At 40.3% G+C, this 26,253-nt stretch overlaps 1 protein-coding gene across 1 annotated transcript in view; it reads right to left on the minus strand.

The window, feature by feature from the left end:
- The window catches only part of LOC136877222 (thioredoxin-related transmembrane protein 1), a 117,967-nt gene extending 92,187 nt beyond the window's left edge, over window positions 1–25,780 (minus strand). Inside the window, exons 1-2 of the mRNA XM_067151072.2 lie at window positions 25,600–25,780; window positions 25,094–25,255 (exon numbers count right to left, since the gene is read on the minus strand). Of these exons, the coding sequence (XP_067007173.1) occupies window positions 25,094–25,255; window positions 25,600–25,748 (311 nt within the window). The 5' untranslated portion in view covers window positions 25,749–25,780. The remainder of the gene's footprint in view (window positions 1–25,093; window positions 25,256–25,599) is intronic.
- Between the last annotated feature and the right edge of the window lie 473 nt (window positions 25,781–26,253).

Consider the following 26,253-nt stretch of genomic DNA (forward strand, 5'->3'; position numbering starts at 1 on the left):
GTGCATAGCACTGAATGATGATGTTCTGGGAAGAATCCAATTTCAGCATTATGTGAAGAATCCGATCAAAAACATATTTTACTTCTACTACATGATCTTTCATTTGATGATCCATAACAACACCAACTCCATTTTTTGCTTGATCTCCACCTGACCAAAACAGATGGTATCCCTCTCGGAGTTCCTTTGATCCTTTTCCCTTCCACTTGGTTTCACTAAGTCCCAGTATGTTTATGTTCCTTGTTTTCATTAAGTCTACACATTCCCCTATTTTGCCAGTTAGTGTCAGAATTTTGGCAATTTTGATTTCAGTCTCATATCGAGTTTTGTTTTTGTGTGTTCTCCTCTTTGGTTGTGATGGAGCAATGAGGGAACTAGAGTCATTATTCTGGTGATTACAATATTTCCATCCGAGGCCTCGTTTAGTTTTGAAAGCAATTCAGAATTATTCAGAAGCTGGCTTGCTGGGCCTATCACTTCCGAAGATTTTTCTGTCGGGGTTATCTCCCTTAGCCTTTAATAGTCCCCTATCAACCTGCAAGGCAGAAGGCCCTGAGTCAGATCTCAGGGATCAGATATTGCCTCTTCCGCCAGATCTGCCGTACCAGTGATTTTCACTTCCGCCTTCACCGCCGTTGAGGTCTTTAAAATTGTATTGCAGCAATAATACTGACTTAACAGATTCTACTTGCAGTCTATTTCTGTCATCTGTCCATTGTGAATTCATTAACCCTGACAGTAACACGTCTATAAATATCGCTTTAGTTACACCACACGTCTCGAAGACGTGCCACTCAAAGCCTATTATTTAAAGCTACATTTCGGTAGGCGTTATGCTCTAGAAATAGTTTGCAAGTTTTATTGAATTTGATCATTTCAATTTACAAGGAAATGGAACGACTGAAAAAGTAAAAGAATTATTTCACCTAGCATATCTATATTACCAGTTGACCTTGAACAATTTAAAAACTTTCGTTGTAAGAGTGACTACAGTAAAAAGTCAATTTGATATAGGCAAACGAGAAAAAAATGCGATAGATGACGTTCATTCGCATGACACGTCAGAAAGTCGTATGGTATAATTGTCAGGGTTAAAGAAAAGATCTTTCCACACATGCATTATGGTCAGGTAAACAGAAATAGGACTGAACCAATTTCAGCAATTCAGAATATTGCTCACTGGATTTACATTGCTTTAAAAACTAAGCGCATTTTTTACTAGCTAAAATGGATACAAATTAATTTTCATCATTATTCAACACGTTCCTCCCAGGTGGAAGTATATAGCGTTAGCATAGGTAAAGCCTGTTACCATGAAAATGTCAGGTAATGACATCAGACTCTGCTTCAGGATGACCAACCAAAAAAAACATCCATTCCCTTTCAAAAACATTTGAGCAAAATTTTAAATAATTTGCTCTGATTATTAAAATTCATGACATTTAGGGATTTTTAAAAATTCAGTCAGGACGTTGAGACACATGCTCAAATTCAGGACAATCCTGCTTTTTCAGGACATATGGCAACCCTATCCTTAGCTGACTTCTTTGCTAGATTAAATTTCCTAGTAAGTTCCTTCAATTTCTCCTTACTTCTACAGCCATTTCTAACAATTTCTTTCCAATCTGCACATCCTTCTTAGTATTTATTTCTCTGTTATAAAGAAGTGGATCTTTACCATTCCTTACCACCTTTAAAGGTACAAACCTGTCTTCACATTCCTCAACAATTGCTTTAAATCCATCCCAGAGTCTGTTTACATTTTTATTTACTGTTTTCCACTGATCATAATTACTTCCTACTTGTAAGACCTTCCTTTCTATCACAAAAACAGCTTTGTGATCACTAATTCCATCTATTACTTTGGTTTCTCTATAGAGCTCATCTGATTTTACCACCACCACGTCCAGAATATTCTTCCCTCTATTTGGTTCAATCACTTTCTGAATCAGTTGTCCTTCCCATATTAACTTATTTGCCATTTGTTAGTCATGTTTCCTGTTCTCATTACCTTCCCAATTGACATTTGGTAAATTAAGATCCCCCGCTACGATCACATTCCTTTCCATGTTGTTGCCCACATAGCTGATTAGTGATTATCTTATCAAATAATTCTGAATCAGTGTCAGCGCTACCTTTTCCCCGTCTGTACACTCCAAATAGATAGTTGACTATTATCTTTAGAAATGAACCTTACACCTAAAATTTCATGTTTCTCATCTAACTTTTTTGTAGCTCACAAATTCTCCTTTCATCAGAATGAATACTCTCCCTCCTATCATTCCTATCCTTACGATACACACTCCAGGTCCATGAGAAAATTTCTACATCCATTACATCATTTCTCAGCCATGATTCAACTCCTATTGTAATATCTTGTAAGTATATATCTATTAAATTACTGAATTCTATTCCTTTCTTTACAATACTTCTATAGTTCATTACTAACATTTTTATGTCATCCCTACATGACTTCAAGATCCCTGTACCCTTATCACCGCTCCCTAGACCACCCTGTTTCCGTGAATACTCTTCCCCATAACTCTTCTAAAATTTCCTAACATATGTACCACTGCGGTTAAGTGAAAGCCATCTAAGCACAGATCCCTATCTCCTACCCACCCATTAGGATCTGGAAATCTCTCTCCCAGTTCCCTACATACCCACTCCATGTTTGTTTGTTTAGTCATCAGCCCGAAGGCTGGTTGGATCCTCAACAGCTCCACCATCAGCTGTCATAGATGGCCTAGGCATCACTGAAGAGGCGTACTAGGGAAATAAGGAGTGAGGTAGTTTCCCGTTGCTTTCCTCACTGAGCCAGAAGTTGCTATAACATATCAGTCTGCCAAGCCCACCGAAATGCATGCACCAACCGACCCTATGAGCAATAGTTTCACACCATTCATAGCAGGGACTGGCTGCATAAGGAATGGCATTACTAGCATCGCTCATACCTTAGTCACTTTCATATTGTCAAAGCCAAGTATAAGACAGAGACATTTCAATGAAAGTAACAAAATTGCTCTAGCCTATACCAGAAGACATAGTGCACTGTAAACACTAGGTCCACCAGCAAAGGCACACCCACTCCATAGTCTGATTTAAATCCCCAATCACCTTCCAGAAAGTTCATTGCACACTTCCATGTTTTAACAGTTAAAAACTGTTGATAACCACTGATGTATCGAAGATATCCTCTTTTTTTTACTATCTGCTTTTTGCCACACCAACACAGACAGGTCTTATGGCAATGACAGGATAGGAGAGGCCTAGGAATAGAAAGGAAACAGCCATGGCCTTAAGGTACAGCCCCAGCATTTGCCTGGTGTGAAATGAGAAACCACAGAAAACCATCTTCAGGGCTGCTGACAGTGGGTTTTGAATCCACTATCTCTTGAATGCAAGCTCACAGCTACACACCCCTAACTGCACAGCCAACTCTCTCTGTGGTATTCTATTCTTTTTTATTTTTTAAAGAAAAATGTACTAAAGAATTGTTACACATGGCAGGAGAGTAGATAGGATCCTCATAAGATGGCCGATTCTATCTGCTTTATACTACACATGCAAATTTTAACCAAAGTCAATGGTTACAGGTTAAATAACGGTTTCAGTTTCTGGACCTAACCTTGGTTGATAGTTTTAGTAACCACCACAGATGACCTCAGATGATGAATGCACTGCATTATCATACAAAACCAATAGGTTTTTTCGTATAGCCTACTGGAGTAGGTTGAGCAGATTACGAACATGTACAAAGGGCACTAGGAAAGTTTTGCAATGTGAGTGAACGCTTTAGACGTTTTCAAAATAATTTCCACCACACTCAATACACTTCTCCATACGTCGATATCAGTCGCTGAACCAACTCTGCCACTTTTCTTCAGTTACATTTTCACTCTCTTGATCCCATGCTGCCATAAGCTCCTCGTCGGATGCAAAACGCCGCCTTTTCAGCTTCATCTTCACTTCTGGGAAGAGGGAGAAGTCACATGGGGCAAGATCAGGACTGTATGGAGGGTGATCAAGCACAGTCAACCCTGATCTGGCAAAAAATCCATTGTTACATTAGCATGATGTACTGGAGCATTGTCGTCATGCAAGAGCCAAGTGTTAGCCGTGACCTTGGACGAAGCTGCTCGGGAGCCTGGATGACCTGAGGCAGACAAGTCTCACTGTACCATTTCGCAGTAACTGTCCTTTGTGTTTCTAGCACAACCCGAGTCAGGATGCTCCGTTTAGTGAAGAATACTGCAATCTAGAGTTAATCACATCACAGAAACCTTGACTTTCACACAGTCACAGGAGTACCGTTATCTTCAAACAGCCACACCTTGTTCTGGGATTTTGTTGGGACATCGTAATAATAAAGCCAAGTTTCGTCACCTGTAATTATGCTATTGACGTTACGAGAGTCCCATTTTCAAACTGTTTTAGCATTTTTCGGCAACATTTCATTCGATGTGCTCTTTGTTCCTCTGAAAGTGAATGGGGCGCCCAAAGGGAACAAACTTTTCTAATATGGAGATGGTCGTGTAGAATTGAATGAATAGCTGGTGCAGGTATGTGGAGGGTCTATTCTACCTGCTGATATGTCAACCGCCTCTCTTGCTGTAACATTTTCCTCACAGCTTCAATGTTTTCCTCAGTCACTGATTCAGACGGTCGCCCAGAACGAGGATCGTCTTCAACCCCAAATTTTCCCCTCTGAAACTCTTTGTACCAGCAGAAAATTGTTGTCCGATGTGGACAGTCTTTCCCCAGCACAGGAGTCATTTCCTCCAGGCACTGGTCAACTGTTAATCCACGAGCAAAATTGTAGCGGATAATTGCGCGCTATTCACCTTTAGACCACACTGACATCTGAACATGCTTTCAATCCCACTGCTTGGTAACAACTGGTGTGAAGGTTGCGCCTTGCTGTCTTCTAGACCGGTTTTCACCACTCTTTTCATTCCTCACCATAACAGGGATGTCTAGCTAACCATTTTTGCGTATTGCAAAACTTTCCTAGTGCTCTTTGTTTAGTAAGAAAATGTGAAGTTCAATTTCAAAAAATAATTCACCCATCATTCAGAAGAACTAAGCATTGTTGAGGAGCGGCTGTTTTATTCTCCAGCTACACACACCATATCGAGAATGTCAACTAAAAGAAGCATGGAGAGAGGACACTTAAAGCCCAGATGTGTTCAACAATTTGAATTCACTACCCACAGACTCTACACATGACGGGGAGGAATGATGATTTTCAGGTTTGAACACATCACTGTAAGCCAATAAATTTAAAGGTAGAAAATAGCGAACTCAACAATCACATACAGCAAGTTTCTAGTAACCCTTGAGACAACAAACAATTTCAATTATCATCGCTTGTGATGCAACCTATAATAAATCACATCACCGAAACACTAATTTTTCAAAATGCCCCAAATAAAGAATATCCAACAGTGAAGTGCCTTAAACCAGCTCGTATTTCGGGCTTCCTCACCTCTTAGGGCCTAGTTATTATTTGATGAGAAACCTACATCAAATGAGAGCGAATTTATTTAAATACTGGTACACATACTTTCACTAACGTGCCGGCCCTGCAGTCTAGGTGTAGCATGCCTGCTTCTCTCCTGGAGGCAGCAGCCACTCGTGCATTGCATTCATCTTCATCTGAATGAAATGTCCTTCCTCCCAGTGCCTGAAACATATGGCAATCACCAGGGGCAAAGGTCTGATGAATATGCTGGGTGTGGAACATACTTAAAACGCTGGTCTTGGATGGTTACAACCGACGCATGGGCAACATGAAAGCAAGCACACTCACAATGCTGCTGTGACGATCATGTATCACTATACAGAATCATCATTTGTCAAATTTTAATACATTTCACACCTTCACTAATCAAAAACCCAAATAAGAGATTGCTTTTCTACTTTTGTGCAGGTCTTAAGTGAGGTGGTCATTGTTACACTGGTACTTTGATAGTGTTGGATTTTCGTTATAGCCTCAGTAACAGTACTTCCAACAGAACAGTTTTGAACTTTTATTATATTTCAAGGTTTTCAATTGACCCACCCTCTTAGTTCTTACATAAATCACAACACTATTGCTAAGAACTACCATAGCACACAAAGACAGAGCTTCTGCCTCTAATTATCTTTGTAACATGGTAGTGTGACAACAATTTGCAGGGCAATGTGACCTGAACTATAGGCTTTAAAACTTCCTCTTCCTGCAGTTACAAATCCATTAGTTGCAATAATCTTAAAACCAATTTTTCAGTTACTGCATGAGTACCAAAGTAAGTCATTCCTGGTTGTTCTGGTATTTGTTATTTCCTTTCTGCTACTGGTTTAACATCACACTAAACCATTGAAGGTTTTCAGCGATGCAAGGAGGATAGACAAGGGCTAGGATTGGAGAGATAGCAGCCATGGCCTTAATTAAGCTACAGCTCCAGCATTTGCCATGTGTGAAAATGGGAAACCACAGAAATCCATCTTCAACGGTGGGATTCTAACCCACAGTCTTTGGAATGCAAGCTCACACCTCTGCGACCCTAACCACGTGGCCAACTCGCTTGATTCTTTCCTAGCTGTCACTTCCTACATGTGTGTCTGATCACTATTTCCTCTCATGAGACTTCTGACAAATACGAAAGAACAGTACTATACACATCACTGGCAACACTGTGGCAGACTCCCATAGCTTGATGCTGTTGCTATCAAATTAATTAATTACAATTATTTATTTACCAACACACCTGAGCACAGGCTAATAAGGGTGTAGTACCATTTATATTGCTTTAATAGCCGTTTGAGAATTAGTAAATTTAAGAATAATATATCTGAATTGCAAAATATATATATTATTTTAAATTTGCTCAAGTATTGACAAAAACAGCATCATGAAATACAAGGTACCCAAAAGAGTTGTGTCAGTTTTTCAAGTGTCAGACACAAGAGGGTACGCACTAAATGTTACATACCGTTTGTCCTTACAAGTAATCTCCATCACCAACCAGCACTTGTTGCCAACATGTCTCCAGCTGTGGAATGCCCTGGCGATTATCGCCAGGGCATTCCACCACCATCACAGGTCCACGGTGATGGTTTGGCCTGTTCGTACGAGCCTATAGTGCACAACTTGGCAACTAGTCCAACAGATACAGAGCAGGATTTTGCATTGGTGTAGAGATGTCTGCCATGCTTGGGTGTGTCATACAAGATCCACGTTTCATCACTGGTGAGCACTCGATCGAGTATGGATGTGTTGCAATAACACAAAAGCAGTGATAAACAGGATGTCACTCGCTGCTCCTTGTTGGTGTCCGACAGTGCGCGTGGTACCCACTTGCTCAACATGACTTCCTTATGCAGTTCAGGTGAAGTTCTGACTGTTTCTACAAACACTTGGAAGTGTGTGGCAAGCTAGGCTGCTGTCCTCTTGTATGGCCTCCTACAAGGCCTCTTCATTCAGCGCCTAGGGGCGGCTACTGGGATCGTCAAAGAGACCAAAGTTGCCCGACTAACTTCACGAACCAGTGCCTAGCAGTGCACTCATGTACTGCAGTCTCCCCAAAGGCTTGGCATATGTTTCTACTTCATTCGGCTGCAGACATGCCTACCTTACAATCATAAACCAAACAGCCCTGAAGAAGCTGTGTTGACACCTCCATCTCTCTATGCCACTGCTCAAGTATTAACTGCGCACTACACATTCCCAAGCCAAGAACAAAGCCCCACCCCCCTCTCTGGCTGCATTCCCATCATGTGGCTCACTTTGAGTATCACTCTTCATTCCACCAAGCATGGTTTTTTCTTTTAATGGGAGCAACTTCCTCTGCTATAGCTTTTAGTTTGTTAATAGTGGTTCCCAAGCTATCACTTAAAAGTGTTGTGGATTTCTCTAAGTATGTTTGATTATTAATGACTAATATAATAATTTTGTGTGGCTATTTCTAGCCGAGTGCACCCCTTGTTAGGCAGACCCTCCGATGAGGGTGAGTGGCATCTGCCATGTGTAGGTAACTGCGTGTTATTGTGGTGGAGGATAGTGTTGTGTGTGGTGTGTGAGTTTGTGTTGGGGACAGCACAAACACCCAGCCCCCAGGCGATCGGAACTAACCAATGAAGGTTAAAATCCCCGACCTGGCCGGGAATTGAACCCGGGACCCTCTGATCCAAAGGCCAGTACATTGGCCATTCAGCCAACGAGTCTGAATATTAATGACTGAACTAGGAACATACAATCTTTTCCTATTAAGGTTATGCAGTTTATTGTTCCTTTTAGGAATTAATTTAAGTTTAATCTTGGAGATGTAATGGTCTCTGGAATGGAACCCATAAGGTAGCAGGAGAAGAGGCAGACCAAGAAACACATGGAGGGGGAGTGTAATAGCAGAAGGGATGGAGAAAGGAGGAAAGACCTGGGCAGAGATCAGGACGATGGCGCAGAACAGAGTCCGGTGGCGGAAGTTCGTTGATGCCCTATGCTCCACTTAGGAGATACAGGAAATAAGTCAAGTAATGGTCTGAATCAACATAGACACCACGCAGAACCTTAACATTATAAATTTCTTTATGAAATTTACGATCCATGGCCACATGATCTATTTGGGATTCACCCAATTTAAAATTTGGAATTTCCAAGTCATTTATGCAGTTTTCTTTTAAACCTTGTTTCTAAAATTAGTCGATGGTTAATACAAAATTCAATTAACCATTCGCCATTCTTGTTCATTAATTTATGTACTGGCCATCATCCCACCACAACAAAATTTTCTCCCACATCCAATCTTTGCATTAAAATCTCCAAGGAGAATTTTAATGTTACTATCAGGTATATCCATTACCAATTGGCCAAGTTCATCCCAAAATTGATCTGTTCCCTCTTTGTCAGTTCTGTTCTTTTCATTCGCTGGAGCATGAACATTTATCAATGTATAAATCTTGTTTTCTACTTTAATAGTTAATAATGCTACTCCAGATGAATTTGAGGAAAAATCAATAATGGAATCTAGAATTCTATTCTGTATCAAGAAACCAACTCCAAATTGAGGAACATCTTGATGACACTTTCACCTGGAGGTCCTTTCTAGAGATGATACCCTCCTTATTCAACTGGGTTCTGATCAGTATTACGTAATTCTTGAAGAGCTGCGGTCACAATTTTATGTTGATTCAAAATATCTATTAGATGTTTCAACTTACCAACCTTCACCAATGAATTGATATTTAATGTTGCCAAATACGAGAACTTTCCTCGTTTATTGAACTTAAATACATTCTTAGTTTGATTAATCTGAGCGCTCAGACTCGCCACAATCGTCTAACACTCCACCGTAACCAAACGGTGTCTTCATTTGGAAGATTATATAGCTATCCAAACCAGTGGATTCTTTCAATAAAAGACTTCCCATATTAGATTGATTGATCAATGATCAAGAGTCTGACCGTGGTTAGGGTTTGCAATTCTAGATGTGATCTGGAAAGGTGATAAATGAAATATGATATGATGAAAAATAAGATTGTGAAGTGAGTTTGCTATTAATAATCTTGACATAATGGACAGTATTGGGTCCGTATTGACTTAATCACAGTAAATAGAGATGGATGATCCGCCTAGTCAATATTAAGCACATTCTCGAAACATGTACTAGATATAATGTAAATGTGAAATGTTAATATTTTTAAAAAAATTAACACATAGTATTGACTAGGCGGATCATCCATCTCTCTAAAGTGAGTTTGTCTCAAGATGTTCTCTGGCTGTTATTTTATGGCATTGAGCCAACCCCCTCCTTTCCCCGGCCTTGGGACCAGCAACAACAACTACTGAGCCACTCAATCCACCCGGTAGGTGCTGTAGGTGGAAATAAGCCTCCATTAGTTATTTCTTTACTAAAGTTTTGAAAATTTCTAGGAGGTAGCTTTCTCTATCAAGTGATTTGTTAAGCAAAACAGTTGAGCACCAAAAATGAACTGATACCATATTTCTAGCAGCGATTAACTGTACAATGAATTTCAATGGCATTTCTTGTACTATAATTATGTACATCGGAGTTTACATGCTGTGTTAGTGTGACTTAAGCTACGTTTAATACTGAACATCGTGGTTGCTGATGCTCAGTCACTAATGCGCATGAGATGCCTCCTAGTGATCCATTAGTGTAGACAGACCTAGCTCATACACACATTCCATTATTGGAAAGAGTCAGTAATACATAAAAAAGACCCTGCCCAGTGACTAACGGGGAGTGCAGCACATTTGTATGCATAATCATGAAGATCAGAGCCTTGAACAATTAATTTGTCATTATTTGACAATTGCATCCAAGTTTAATTCTGGGAGAAGCATCATTCTGTTATGAATTTCAGCCATTAGCAGCAACTGCTGGCTCAAATGGAATGAAAAATGTTGCATTTTTATAATATTTTACTATGAAAGTAGGCCTTAATATATTTCAGGAACATGGTGATGGGTCCCTGGCCTTGCTAATGAACACACCACACGACTTCATTGGTAAAATGCAATTTCACTGTATATGCAAGAAATACATCTATAATAGTCATGGCTATGAATGTGTATGGTGGATGTGAAGAGAGAGTGCAGTTTCTTTCAATGTTGTGCTTGTGGCTCAACATCAGACTAACACATAACAGGTTTTCAGACGTGCTAAGATGGGAAACCACTAGGATTGGAAAAGTAGGAGCCATGGCTTTAATGAAAGAATTGATACATTTGCCTGGTGTGATAATGGGAAACCATAGAAAACCATCCTCAGAGCTGCAGAGAGAGAGATTTAAACCTACTATCCCCCAAATGGAAACTCATAAATACACAACAGAAGCTGCCTAGCCAACTCACTCTGTCAACACCAGCATGCCTGTCCCATGTGTACAGAACTTAAAACCCAAAAAATTACAAGATGACCATACAAATCGTTATACTCTCATTCAATAACCAGTAACCTACCTTGGTTATTCTAAAATAACGAACAGCCTACAGTTCAACTTCAGTTCAACAAGAACCAATCAAATGTACAAAGCAAGCCAGCCACCCTTTCCTAAATCAAAATCCCATCCATCAGAACAGTCACCATGTGCTAGGACATCATAACCAGTCAAGTTTCCTTGTATGACAAAAGATTTAATCACCTTTAAGAGTGATATATCCAAAGAATGGTAACAGTTACATAACAGCAAGAGAACCGTCCCTGGTGAATAACAGACTGGCATACTACCTTCTGGTATCCAAGATTGTGGGTTTGATCCCAAGTCAATAAAATTCACAGCATGTGAAAGCCACGAGCGGGGAATTTCCTTTTTATGGTCAGCCCTGGCAAATCTTTCATGATGAATCTTAGGGTACGTTTATGCTGCAGCCTGGCTGCTGGCACATCGCTAAGCCTCGCTGCTCGATGTTAGGCGATGATGAAACAAACCAATGAATCTCAATCAGTGCATTTACCCTGGAGCCCGGCTCATAGCTGCGCTGCTGGCTGCTATCCTTGCCACATCCATGGTCTCAAACACGTTTGATTTTCGAGCCTGGCCCATCGCTGGCAATCTTGTAACTTGGACTGTGATTGGTTCTTTCAAGGTCACCCGCTCTCCCACTCCTTCCTCTCTTCGCACTCTATACACACGTTCAGTGATCACTTGCTCACTTGCTATCTGAACCTGTCTTCGAACGCAATGCGATTTGGAGCCAGCGGCATGCGGATCATCACACGAGTTTCATATGAGATAAAAGGAGTGACGAGATGACGAGCCGCCAGTAGACCTTTTCCTACGATTTATGAGAGAGAGTGGCTTGTTTTATCTTGTTTAAAAGTAAAGTAACTATTTGTGTTTTAATTGGTTTATTGTTAACTACTATTTTACCCTAGCGGGCGAGTTGGCCGTACGATTAGGGGCGTGCAGCTGTGAGCTTGCATCCTGGAGACAGTGGGTTCGAACCCCACTGTCGGCGGCCCTGAAGATGGTTCTCCGTGGTTTCCCATTTTCACACCAGGAAAATGCTGGGGTTGTACCTTAATTAAGACCACGACTGCTTCCTTCCTATTCAGAGGCCTCTTCTATCCCATCGCCGCCATAAGACCTATTTGTGTCGGCGCGACGTAAAACAAATAGCAAAAAAAAACTATGTGTTTACCTTTGTGTATTTTTAATTGGAATTAAATATATTATTTTACTTCAATATCCGTGCATTGCGAATTAGATCCACTGCTTATTTTAAATTAATAATTTTCCTCATCATTATCATTTTTCTAATCTACCGAGTTCGATAGCTGCAGTCGCTTAAGTGCGGCCAGTATCCAGTAATCGGGAGATAGTGGGTTCGAGCCCCACTGTCGGCAGCCCTGAAGATGGTTTTTCGTGGTTTCCCATTTTCACACCAAGGCAAATGCCGGGGCTGTACCTTAATTAAGGCCACGGCCGCTTCCTTCCAATTCCTAGGCCTTTCCTCTCCCATCTTCGCCGTAAGACATATCTGTGTCGGTGCGATGTAAAGCAAATAGCATTTTCCTAATCCTAGTCAGTGGATTAATTATAACTTTTAATCCATTTCGTCTCATCTCGTACCATCAGGGGCCGATGACCTACATGTTAGCCCACTTTAAACAACAAGCATCATCAAACTATCGAATGACGTGGCAAAAGAATGCGGAACGATTACATCAACTTTGTTCTTTTAATCTTGCCATTTTGGGGACCTCTATTTTTACAAGCAGGTGATTTATATGAGGTACCTCGTTTTTCATGGAAAGTTCGACAGTTACTTTTTCAAACTGTACACATATTTTGTTAAGGAGACCTAACTAAAGTCAAAATGACATACTCCATAACCCCCTATTTTACATTATTTAAAAGTACACTATTAAATTACGAAATGAAGCATTTGTAGCTTCATTCTTCAATCAACTCCCGCAGTAGAAATGCACTGAAAAATCCAGGCGAAGCATTTTACACTTTTTATTTCACATTCAGTACACCAAATTATTGTAAGATACACTCGCCAACAGAACTGCGACTCACTCGTTAAAAAAATCTCTGAATTTATTCCGCACTTCAGAAGCTTCAGCTGGAGCTGTGTTGTTTCTCCTCGACGGGGTAGCTCTTGGAAGTACGTCTTCGTAGTCTAAGAGGTGGGTTTTTTTTTTGCTTTACGTCGCACCGACACAGATATGGCTTACGGCGACAGTGGGATAGGAAAGGCCTAGGAATTGGAAGGAAGCGGCCGTGGCCTTAATTAAGATACAGCCCCGGCATTTGCCTGGTGTGAAAATGGGAAACCACGAAAAACCATCTTCAAGGTTGCCGACAGTGGGGCTTGAACCCACTATCTCCCGATTACTGGATACTGGCCGCACTTAAGCGACTGCGCTATCGATCTCGGTAGTCTAAGTGTTCATGCCCTCTATATCTATAATCAAATTATGCAAAATACAAACCGCCTTAACTATCAGTTCCTCTGTTTTGAATTTTCGACTACAGCTGAGAGCTGCCAGCAGCGTGCGCGCGGGGCTGCTGCAGGGTAAAAGCTCCATGGCGAGCAGCCAGTCTATAGCCAGCAGCGAAGTGCTAGGGCGAGCATCCATGAGCCAGCAGCGAAGCTGCAGCATAAACGTACCCTTACATGTAATTGTTTTAGAAAACGACAGATATGCAAGGCAATAGTCTGACTCCAGAAGACTACAGAAGAAATGAAAAAGCTGCTTGTAGTTCTTATGATTATGGGCATTTGAGCTCTTCCCCAAAGAAAAATTTACTGTCTGACAATCCTACATACGGAAATGAAATTATAAAGAAAACAATGACAAGGGACCGATCTGACACCCTGATGAAATGCTTGCATTTCCATAACGGGGAACCACCCACTGTTGAACCAAGCCTAGCAAAAATCAAAAACTTTATTACACTACTTAACAAAAAGTTCAAAATATTCTTGTGCTTGATAAATCACTAATTATTGACGACTTGAAGGTGTCATGGAGAGGATGACTGATATTTAGGCAATATCTCCCTGGAAAATCCCACAAATATGGAGTACAAGTGTATGCTGGCAAGACAGATATGACTGCAAAAGAAGGTCATACTGAGAAAGTTGTCATGGATTTAATGAAGAGCTATTTGAATGAAGGCCATAGACTTTACGCAGATCATTTTTATATTTTATCATTAAAGACATACCTTTCAACGTTCAGTCTGCAAAGCCTCTGTGAATATACTAAACTTTGCCACAATCCTCTATTTGCAAGTAGTGCTGTGGCCTCATTTAGTTCTATACCTATTATCTTTAAATCATTAGAAACTGAGTCTAACCACTGTTGTCTTCGTCTCCCTCTACTTCTCTTACCCTCCATAACAGAGTCCATTATTTTCCTAGGTAACCTATCCTCCTCCATTCGCCTCACACGACCCCACCACTGAAGCCGGTTTATGCGTACAGCTTCATCCATTGAGTTCATTCCTAAATTAGCCTTTAACTCCTCATTCCAAGTACCCTCCTGCCATTGTTCCCATCTGTTTGTACCAACAATCATTCTCGCTACTTTCATGTCTGTTACTTCTAACTTATGAATAAGATATGCTGAGTCCACCCAGCTTTTGCTCCTGTAAAGCAAAGTTGGTCTGAAAACAGACCGATGTAATGATAGTTTCGTCTAGGAGCTGACTTCCTTCTTACAGAACACTGTTGATTGCACCTACAAGCTCACGGCGTTAGCTTTACTACACCTTGATTCAATCTCACGTACTATAATACCATCCTGGGAGAACACACAACCTAAATACTTGAAATTATCTACCTGTTCCAGCTTTGTATGACAAGTCTGACATTCAATTCTATTGAATTTCTTACCTACTGACATAAAATTTAGTTTTCGAAAGGTTAATTTTCATACCATACTCATTGCACCTAGTTTCAAGTTCCAAGATATTAGACTGCAGGCTTTTGGCACAATCTGCCATTAAGACCAAGTCGTCAGCATAGGCCAAACTGCTTACTACATTTCCACCTAACTGAATCCCTCCCTGTCATTTTATACCTTTCAGCAGATGATCCATGTAAACTACGGACAGCAAAGGTGAAAGATTACAGCCTTGTCTAACCCCTCTAAGTACCCTGAACCAAGAACTCATTCTACCATCAATTCTCACTACAGCCCAATTGTCAACATAAATGACTGATTGATTTTAATAATCTACCTTTAATTCCATAGTCCCCTGGCGAACATCTTTTCCCTCGGTACCCTGTCATATGCTTTCTCTAGATCTACGAAACAAACACAACTGCCTATTCCTCTCGTAGCATTTTTCAATTACCTGGCGAAAACTGAAAATCTGATCTTGAGAGCCCCTCTGTGGTCTAAAACCACACTGGTTTTCATCCAACTTCCTCTCAACTACTGATCGCACCTTCCCTTCCAAGATGCCAGTGAATACTTTGCCTGGTATACTAATCAATGAGATAACTCGATAGTTGTTGCAATCCTTCCTGATCCCTTGCTTATAGATAGGTGCAATTACTGCTTTTGTCCAATCTGAAGGTACCTTACCATCTCTCCATGCTAATTTTACTACCCTATGAAGCCATTTCATCCCTGCCTTCCCAATATACTTCACCATTTCAGGTCCAATTTCATCTAGGTATTTCTGCTGCTTCATGGAGTTTATTTACCATCCTTTCCACTTACTCAAGCGTAATTTCACCAACATCATTTTCCTCCTCCCCACGAGCTTGGCTGTTCGCAACACCACCAGGAAGATTTCCTTTTACATTGAGAAGATGTTCAAAATATTCCCTCTCTCCCGTGATTCCAAGGATCTATTACGAGTTCACCTGAATTACTCAAAACACTGTTCATTTTCTTTTTCTCTCCCTTCCTAAGATTCTTTATTACTGTCCAGAAAGGTTTCCCTGCTGCTTCACCTAGTTTTTCAAGGTTATTACCCAAATCTTCCCACGACTTTTTGGATTCAACAACTATTTGTTTCGCTCTGTTTCTTTCATCTACGTACAAATCACATTTTGCCTTGGCCCCTTTTTGGAGCCATTTCTGATAAGCCTTCTTTTTACATTTACAAGCTGCTCTCACTTCATCATTCCACAAAGAAGTTTGCCTTTTCCCCATCTTTACACACAGTTGTTCCTAAGCATTCCCTTGCTGTTTCTAATACAGCATCCCTGTATGCCATCCATTCTCTTTCTATATTCTAAACCTGCTTACTGTCTACTGCTCGAAACTTCTCACTAATCATACCCATGTACTTCTGTCTAATTTCCTTGTCCTGGAGATTTTCTACACTTATTCGTTTGCAGATAGATTACACTTTCTCTATCCTAGGCCTAGAGATATTTAGTTCACTACAGATCAGATAGTGGTCTGTATTATCAAAAAATCCCTGGAAAACTTGTACATTCTTAACAGATTTCCTGAATTTGAAGTCGGTTAAGATATACAGTATTCTATTATAGATCTGGTACCCCTAGCCTCCCATATGTAGCGGTGAATGGCCTTATGCTTGAAGAATATATTCGTAACTGCTAAACCTATACTAGCACATAAGTCCAGCAAACGCTTCCCATTCCCATTAGCTTCCATATCTTCCCCACATTTACCAATCACCCTTTCGTATCCTTCAGTTCTATTTCCAACTCTCGCATTGAAATCACCCATTAGCACTATTCTATCCTTGCTGTTGACCCTGACTAATGATGTCACTCAATGCTTCATAAAACTTGTCAACTTCATACTCATCTGGACCCTCACATTCCTCCAACTGCCGAATCTACCCACATCATTCACTAATTTACGTGCCTAACAGAAACTATGCTGCGTGCAATGGTATTCCTGATAAACAGCCCTACCCCATACTATGCCCTTCCCTTTCTAACACCCGTCAAGTACACTTTATAATCTCCTATCTCTTCCTCGTTCTCAACTTACCCGAATATCACTCCTAGCACATCCAGATGCATCATCTTTGCTGACTCAGCCAGTTCTACTTTCTTTCTTCCGTAAGCCCCATTAATATTAAGAGCTCCCCATTGAATTCCATTCTGTTCGCAAAGTTGATTCCAAGGAGTCCCTCACCTGTCAAATGGGAGTGGGACTCCGTTACCCCCATAGGTCCGAGGCTTGCTTAAAATATTTTGAGCTATGTAAATTCATGAAGCAGGATGCTACCCTACTTACACAGTCGAGGACCTCTCCTCAAACAGGTTAAGGACCACCGGTGGATTATACAGTCCTAGCCACCTGAGCACAAGAAGGGCCATGACTCATAATATGTCCGACATGCCCACTACCATTCCATAGCAACTGGTATCCCAAACTCTCAGGACCAACCACTAGGCCATTCAGCCGTTGCCCATGGCTAACGAACCCACACCATGAACCATGATCATTTTTATATTTCTATAAAAGTGGCTGAGGTTCTACTCAACAATAACACCTATCTTTGTGGGACTCTGCAGTCTGAACATAAAGAAAACCCACAACAGGTAACTAGTCAAAAACTATCAGAAGGTCAGGTTTTGGCTAAAACAAGTAGCAGAGGCATAAAAGCAATCAAGTGGGTGGATAAAAGAGCCACATTAATGATTTCAAAACGCCCAGAGGAATGTCAGCATCTGATAAATTCTGCAAAACGTACTAAAAATAAGATGATCCTGTCATGAAGCCTCAGTGTGTAATAGCTTAGAATGGTGCAAAGAAGGATGTTGATTATTCTTACCACATGTTGGTATACTACACTCCGCTAAGAAAAACATTAGCCTGGTACTAGGAGGTCGCTCTAGAGTTTCTCCTTGGAACCTGTGTTGTCATTGCACTGGTTGTATATAAACAGTTCGGAGGACAGAATAAAAATTGACATGCTCCACTTCAGAGAAAAAATCATTGCTCAAGTGTTACAATCCAGATCGAATATGGACACCGATGATGCTCAAACACCAGAAGGTGGAAGGCAACCCCACGTACACCACCAGCTCATCAAGAAAAAGAAATTATAGGGAAGCCAAAAAAGGGTAAATTTCCTGCTATCTAGAAATGAAACAACACGAAAATTTACAAAGCGGGTCTCCTGCAACACATGCATTGGTACACCAACAATGTGCTTAGATAGTTTTAACTATCATTTCTTCGCTCCAGCAAGCCGGGAGTGGTTGTGTACGAGCCTCAATCCACAGATTGTGTTCATATTTGCGACGCCCATTTACATCTCTGATATCAAGGTCCTTGAAAATCTGCTTCTCCCAAATATCACGAGGCCTTCCTCTCGGTCTCTTTCACAGAACACTGAGGTCAAAGTATGCTCGAGTAGTCCTATGGGGATCCATTCTTTTCATGCGACCATACCATTGCAATCTTTTCACTTCAAGGCTCTCCAGCAACTTCTTTCCAATCCAAGCTCTTGTCAGATATCCACGTTCCTTATGTTTTCTATTTTTGTTTTTTGCAGACAAGAACGGAGGAAATTCATTTCTGTTGCCTGAAGACGTCTCTTTGTTGATCCAGTAAGCATTGCTGCTTCCAGACCATACGTCAATAAAGGTACCAGATATATTTTGTACAAGCTGATCTTGGAAATTAACGGAAATGTTTCATACCAAAGTATTTGACGTACAGTGCGATAGAATGTGGAAGCTTTCTGTATACTGTTGTTAATCTCTTGATGAAAGGTACTGTCTGAGGACAGAAGACTACCTAAGTACTGGAAGTTGTCTACAATATCCATCTCCTCATCTCCAATTCTTAGATAAACAATTGGAGACTTCTACTCATCACCAAGCCAACTGTCTTGGTTTTGCTGATTTTAAGACCTAAGATTGTAAAAGCTTCATGCCAAAGATCTAGTCTAGCTTCTGCCACATCCCATACCTTTACATCAACAAAAAACCTGGGCAATAATTGCTGGATACTTTCATTTCACTGCTTTAAAACTTCATCCATTATGATTATGAAGAGGAGTGGTGAAAGACCACTTCCTTTCTGGACTCCACTCTTCATTTCAGACCAACCTGACCTATCTTGGACCTGGACACAACTCTTGGTTTCATCACATAATCGTCATACTCATACTATGTCATCAGGCACTTTCTTATGTCTCAAACATTCCCATATATGCCTGCGTGGTACTGTTTTAATAAGGAGCATTCATTCATTCATTTCTTATGTGTTGTTTAGAGAGATATGGTTTTCAATTAGGCCTCATTTTCTTATGTGCGTAACAGTATACCGAACTCTGATTTGCAATTGCTTTTTTAAACATTTTATTTTTGTCGAATGTGTGTATTCTTACCCTACAAAAGTCAATTTGTAATCTTACATGTATATATAGATAAAATGCTGTTTTTGTAATTAAAGGAGTTTACTGAATGACAGTTATTTACAAGCTTTTGTGCACCAGTTTTTGTTATATCATGTACATAATGTATACAATCCTAATAGTTACTTTGTAGGAGGAAGGAAGAGCAAAGTGGGGCGCAAGAAATATGTTCCAGAAGGGGGGCGTGACATGAACAGTGTGCAGACTAGTATAGACTGTTGACGAAAAGGTTGTAGGAGAATCCAGGCCAATAATAATAATTATTATTTCCCTGCACAAAATGCCGACTGCAATATAAAGCAACATGTGGCGGTGCACGTCTGGATTTTAGGAACTTAATGGTTGTTCACCGCTGGGCTGAATATGTTAAAGGAATCTTAATTGCAAAATATATGATGCCGCATATTACTGGAAGAAATTACCTTTTGTTTAAAAATTTTTACAATTGCCTTTACATCACATCAACACATAGGTCTTATAGCAACTATGGAAGAGGAACGAGCTATGAATGGGAAGGAAGTGGCCGTGGCCTTAATTAAGGTATGAAAAGGTATGGTGTGAAAATGGGAAACCACAGAAAACCATCTTCAAGTCTGCCGACAGTGGGGTTCGAACCCACTATCTCCCAAATGCAAGCTCACAACTGCAAGCCCCCAACCGCATGGGCAACTGGCTCGGTAAAAATTACTTCTTCCTGCAGCCAGAACGATGTTCGCAATCATCCATGGAGAAAAGCATGGCAAAAGTTTGAAGATGATACAGCTGTCAGGAAACAACAATAATATTTCAGAGTTACAATAGTTGTAAAATTAGTAATAGAGGATCATCGAAATATGACTGCCAAATATGATGGCAAACATAATTAGCAGCCATATGAATTTTACGGAGCAATGCAAGGATATGTACTATCTGCGCACTTTTTAGCGATAGATTTACACCCTAGTGCTGAATCGGTCGACTTAGGTTATCTTCGAGATTCATATTGGCAACCTATGAAACACAAACTAAGAATCGCTTATCATCGCTGTGCGACATCTGGCGTACACTTTACATACTCGTACTGTTGTTGTTTACAAAGCCAAGCCAAACTATAGAATTCATGCTAGGACCACTTTTCGCATCGGGAAATATTATATAGTATTATATATTGTGTGTGTGACACAGTTGTTGGCGATAAGATAATAAAGATTTAGAAAATTCATATCGATCATATTATCGATTCAATTCAATTTCATTTCCATTCAGTTGGCAGTATTTACCGGAACCGGCAGTGCTCCCTTTTTACGCCTCATGGAGTACAAAAATCTATCACTAAAAAGTGCACGTACAGTATAGATACTTTAAGGCAGAAACAGGTTCCAGGAAGGACATTCCAGGGATTGAACAAGACGAGTGTATATGCGAGGACTTGCAGAAGGCGGAAGTATTCAGTCAGCAATATATAGCTGGATATAATGTCCAGATAGAGGCGGAGACTAATACTGGTGAAATACTTGAATGTACCTATGATAATAAACATTTATAAAAGGATACAAAAGTTGAAAGCTAGAAAGGCAGCTAGGACTGATAAGATTTCTGGGGATGTATTAAAGGCTATGGGTTGAGATATACTGCAATATCTGAAATACTTATTTGATTACTGTTTGCATTAAGTAGTGATACCAAATGACTGGGGAGTTGCAATGGTAGCCGCAGTGTACAAGGGAAAGGGTGACAAACAATATGGATTATTACAGGCCAGTTAGCCTGTTGTCTTGTTTGTAACCTCCATTCTTTCTGATTATATTAGAAAAAAATGTTAGGAAAATTACAAACTGGTTTGATAGGAGGCAGGCTCAAATTGTAGGATTTCAGCAAGATATAGCAGATATTTTAGATTCAGGAAGTCAGATGGACTGTATTGCTACTGACCTATCCAAGGCTTTTGATAGGGTAGATCATGGAAGATTACTGATGAAAATTAGGGCTACTGAACTACAGTGGTTGAATGGGTGGCTACATCTCTAGAAAATAGAAGTGTTAGCTGCTCCTGTAACGATTGTGGGGGGGCCGGGGGATCCCGCAGGGCAATTTTATTCAACCTTTATGTTTTCTTATATACAACCTGTGACAATAAAGTTCAGTGAATAGTCCTGTACTATCAACATAGATGAAAAATGCACGACAATGACCTTACTGTCCTTCGAAATAGATCCCTCCTATAACTATGCACTGCCGAGATCAGCGATACATGTCCTGGAAACTTTGCAAGAAGGCTTCCTTTGGGATGGTGTTCAAAAGCCTCATCACGTTTCGATGGACGTCAGGAATATTGCCAAATCTCTTTCCTTTCAAAGCGAGTTTGAGTCGTTGGAATGGGAAGAAGTCTGGAGGATTGAGATCTGGCGAGTATGGGGGATGTTCAAGTAGCACCACCCCCTTTTTTGCCATGAACTGTTTGACGATATTGGCTGTGTGTGGGCGAGCATTGTCATGGACAAGAAACCATGAACCTTGTTGTGCGTGCTGGGGTCATACCCTGAGTAGAAGTTTCATGAAACGGGTCAAAATGTCAATGTACCGTGCAGCATTCAACATCGTTCCCTTAGGTAGAAATTCCTTGTGGATAATGCCTTGACTATCGATAAAGGTGATGAGCATCGTTTTGATGCATGACTTTTCGGCTCTGCCCTTTTTCCGACAAGCGGGATCCCAGAAAACGCCATTCCATGATTTGCCATTTTGTTGCAGGGTTGTACCCGAGACACCAGGTTTCATCCTCAGTGACAATACAGTTCAAGAAATTTGGTGTCGCATCTGCCATTGCGACAAAATCCTGTGAAGCCTCTAAACATGCCTGCTTCTGATCGTCAGTCAAGTGATGTGGCATAAGACGAGAACACGTTTTCCTCTTCCCTAACTTCTGGGTAACGATTTGTCGCACGGATTCACGGTTAATCTGCAGTTCATCCGCTATCATGCGCACAGTTAATCGCCGATCATTCGTGATTAATGTCCTCACCTTCTCAATGTTTTCGTCACTGACAGCGGTCGCCAGTCTTCCGCTATGGGGGTTGTCAGAAACACTTTCCTAGCCTCCTCAAAAACGGGCGAACCACTCGTACACACACTTCAAGGACAGTGCTTGATCTTCATATACACGTACCAGCATCGCACGCGTTTCTTTCGGGGTCTTGCCAAGCTTCGAACAAAACCGTACATTGATTTTTTGGTCGTTCATGTTCCTGTTCGCAGTTCAGAACCAATGCACTAAACACGCACTGTGTCGAACAGGTCTTACACAGTACACACAAGATGCTCAACTGAACAACGTTGGGAGCAGGTGGTCAAAACCTACTGCTACGCAGGTGCAGCGTTGAAGCGTTGTGCGTCGCCAGTGTTGCTGGATCGACCATTCTGACTTCATTCACCGAACTTTATTGTCACAGGTTGTATAAAAATGACATGACCAAAGAACTGGAATCACAGATAAGGCTATTTGTATATTGTATAGAGTAGTAAATGAGTTGCAGGTAAGTGATAAATGAGTTGCAGGATTGTGAGTGACTGCAGGGGGACTTAACAACAATGTAGTGAGATGGACAGCAGACAATGGTACGAATGTAAATTGGATGAAAAGTCAAGTTGCAAGTTTCACCAAGAGGAAACGTCCTTTCGGTTTGAATCATTGAGTTGATAGGGTGATAGTGCCTCATGGGGAACACTGTCAGTACCTGTGTGTTAATAGAAGGAATGATCTTTACTTGGGTGACAACCTCCGTGGCTCGGGCAGCGCACCAGCCTTTCGCCACTAACTTTCATGGATCAAATCCTGGTCACTCCATGTGAGATTAGTGCTGGAGAAAGCACAGGCAGGACAGGTTTTCCCAGTCATCTTTCATTCCATCAACATTTCCCAATATCATTTCATTTGTCAGTCAATCACTGCCCCAGAGGAGTGAGACAGGCATCGGCAGCAGGCATAGTTCCTATCCTCACCGCCAGATGAGGGCTTCATTCATTCCATTCCTGACCTGATTGAATGACTGGAAACAGGCTGTGGATTCTTCATATTATTATTCTTCTTCATTGGAGTGATCATACTAATGAAGTTTGGAAAGAAAAGTTACACATCTCTTCAAATGGTTACAACAGTATTTTGTAGTAAGGGTGTAAAGGAGAGGGCATATAAGTCTCTGGTAAGACGACAGCTAGAGTATGGTTCCAGTGTATGGGACCCTCGCCAGGACTACTTGATACAAGAAAAAAAATAATCAAAGTATGATCTGTTCCACGTGATTTCCAACAAAGGAGAAGTGTTACAAAAATGTTGCAAACTCTGGGCTGGGAAGACTTGGGAGTAAGGAGACAAGATGTCAGTGGAGAGTTGGCATGGAATGACATAGGTCCTAAGTACAAAAATAAGCTAGAGTGGAACTCTTAAAAGTAGAAAAGATCATAATATGGAAGATAAAAGTTAGAATTCAAGAGAAAGAATTGGGGCAAATATTAATTTATAGGAAGAGGACGGGATTGGAAGAAATTATCAAGGGAAACTAGCAGTTTCCCGCTGGCTCTGCCAATAAGGGAACAAAGTTTCGAGTTGTTCGTTACTATCCTCACGGATTTATTTGCAAAGTTTCGAGTTAATGAAATAAAGCACACGATCTGCTGTGGTAACAGAGTGTAATATTATGTCAACAAAACACTTGAAAATACATCACACAAAGTAATTAAACGTTCCTTGGAACAACACTACGCGCCAAACTGTTAAAAAGTCCTTCAAAGATCTTCTCATGGAGACAAATGTACTCATAACTTTTCTCAGAAAGTACCGATTTAAGTAGTTATTACCTCAAAAGAAAGTGCTTGATCCACTGAGTGTTTTTAGACCAAAACAAACTGCATACCTCAATTAGAACAAAAGATATGATTGATTCAATGAGAAAAAATGTTGACGAAATGAGACGTCATATTGAATGTGCACTCATAACTTTCCTCAGAATCAACTAAGAGCTTAAATGAAAGAGCTTGATTCACTGAGTGTTCTTAGGCAAAAACGAACTCTGTACCTCAATTAGAACCAAAGATATGATTGCTTCAAAGACAAAAAATTGAAAAAAATCAAATAATTTGAGAAAGGCGGAAGTTAAGTGATTTATAGTACCTGATGACAAATCTGTGCATGAATACTTTTCATTTTTAAAAAAATTGAAGGAAATCAACCGGACAGAATGGCCGGATTGACTGACTTTCGTTTTCATAAAAAAATTGAATATATAGATGTTCCAAGTTCTTTGAAACTGTTTACGAAAAAGCTAGGTCTACTATTCCAAATCATACATGAATTTTTTTGCAACTGCTTTACATTGTGTGCCACTTTCTACAATTCTTGAAACAACCTGGTTCCATTCTGAGGTCAACAGCAAACAATAAAGAAATTCAAAGTATGCCATATCTCCGTCCCCTCCATATATTAAATTTTCACTGTAAGAAAATCACTCTAAAAAAAAAAAAAACTAACTACAGGTCTACACCCCAATCAATACAAATACATTTTTTTAAACACAAAATCAGATTTTTCTGGATTGAAATCTTCATAAAGCTAGGATTTCATGGATAAAATCACATCAATAATCCTTTAAAACGGCAGGCATTCTTTGCTTTCGAAGTACAGCCACAATACTATTTCACAAAGATGCAAGCTGTGAGTTGGAAAGGATGGGCAGCATCCCCTACAATAATGAAAAATAGTGCCAGGATGTACAAGTCTTTAGTAACTTACTGGAAGATAGTTGGAAGAGCAGTGACCATAAACCTGCCACTCAACCCAGGCGATGTAGTGACATCCACTTGGCCGACTCGAATTCCCAAATCATCACTCCATGTTGAAAAGTCCTCCCACATGGGTTGAAGAGCTTTACAAGCAGGACACCATGGGGCATAACTATAAAAAAAAGTATAATATGACTGTGACAGTTGCCCTGAATATTGAAAAGAGAGATTTGCAGTCGGGGGGACAAATTCACACTTTAAAAAAAAAAAACAAGGACTAGAAAATCGGTTATGCAATTTGACATTTGACAAAAGCCTTCCGTAGCGAGCCGGTAACAATTAATATATAAAAACGCATTGAAGGAACTGTCATGCAATTTACTAATCAACACTGTTAATGTCACCGGAAACGTAATATAATATACGACAAACCTTGTAAGAGCAGAAATAACAAATGCAAGACAATTTTTTTTAAATGTTACACATCAATATCAGTCAGGTTAGATATATACATACAATTCTACCATCCATTCTTGAGTCAGCATTTCTTCCCAATTGTCTTCATTTAACTTAATTACATTATCCTTTCCTACAACACAATACAATTGCAGAAATATCAAAACCAAACTAATTCGTAACACCCTTCGCCACATGTTAGAAGCCATCTTTTCAGTTACGTAGTCACACACAGAACTACCATAACATGGGGAATATAACATCCTTAAACCAACAATCCCTTTACGTCTACAGATGTAAAAAAAAAATAATCATGCGCAGAGGTATATTTGAAAGAGGACACTACTGTTTTCACAGAACCCCAAAAAAAACCTAAATCAGGAACAAGTAATTTTCAAGGAACGAAAATAATTCATGATATAACCATCACGAATTAACTAAACGCATTCACAGTTGGTACAACCTGACGATGCAGATGTCATTATTCGAATCCCACACCCATAGCAAGACCAACTACAACCTATCCTAGACCGTTGCCTACGAATACGTAATACGTAAATCTCGTAGGCAACGCCTAGACCAACTATATATCTAAGACCGACTCCAATCCTCATTAAACCTTAATGCAGCTATCGATATTAGCTAAAATGAAGCCCCGATCGGTGAATTCGAATGTAAACATGAGCACGAACGAAGCATCAGTTTAGTTCCTTC

Source organism: Anabrus simplex, chromosome 7 (assembly GCF_040414725.1).
Source record: "Anabrus simplex isolate iqAnaSimp1 chromosome 7, ASM4041472v1, whole genome shotgun sequence".
Classification (NCBI taxonomy): Eukaryota; Metazoa; Arthropoda; class Insecta; order Orthoptera; family Tettigoniidae; genus Anabrus; species Anabrus simplex.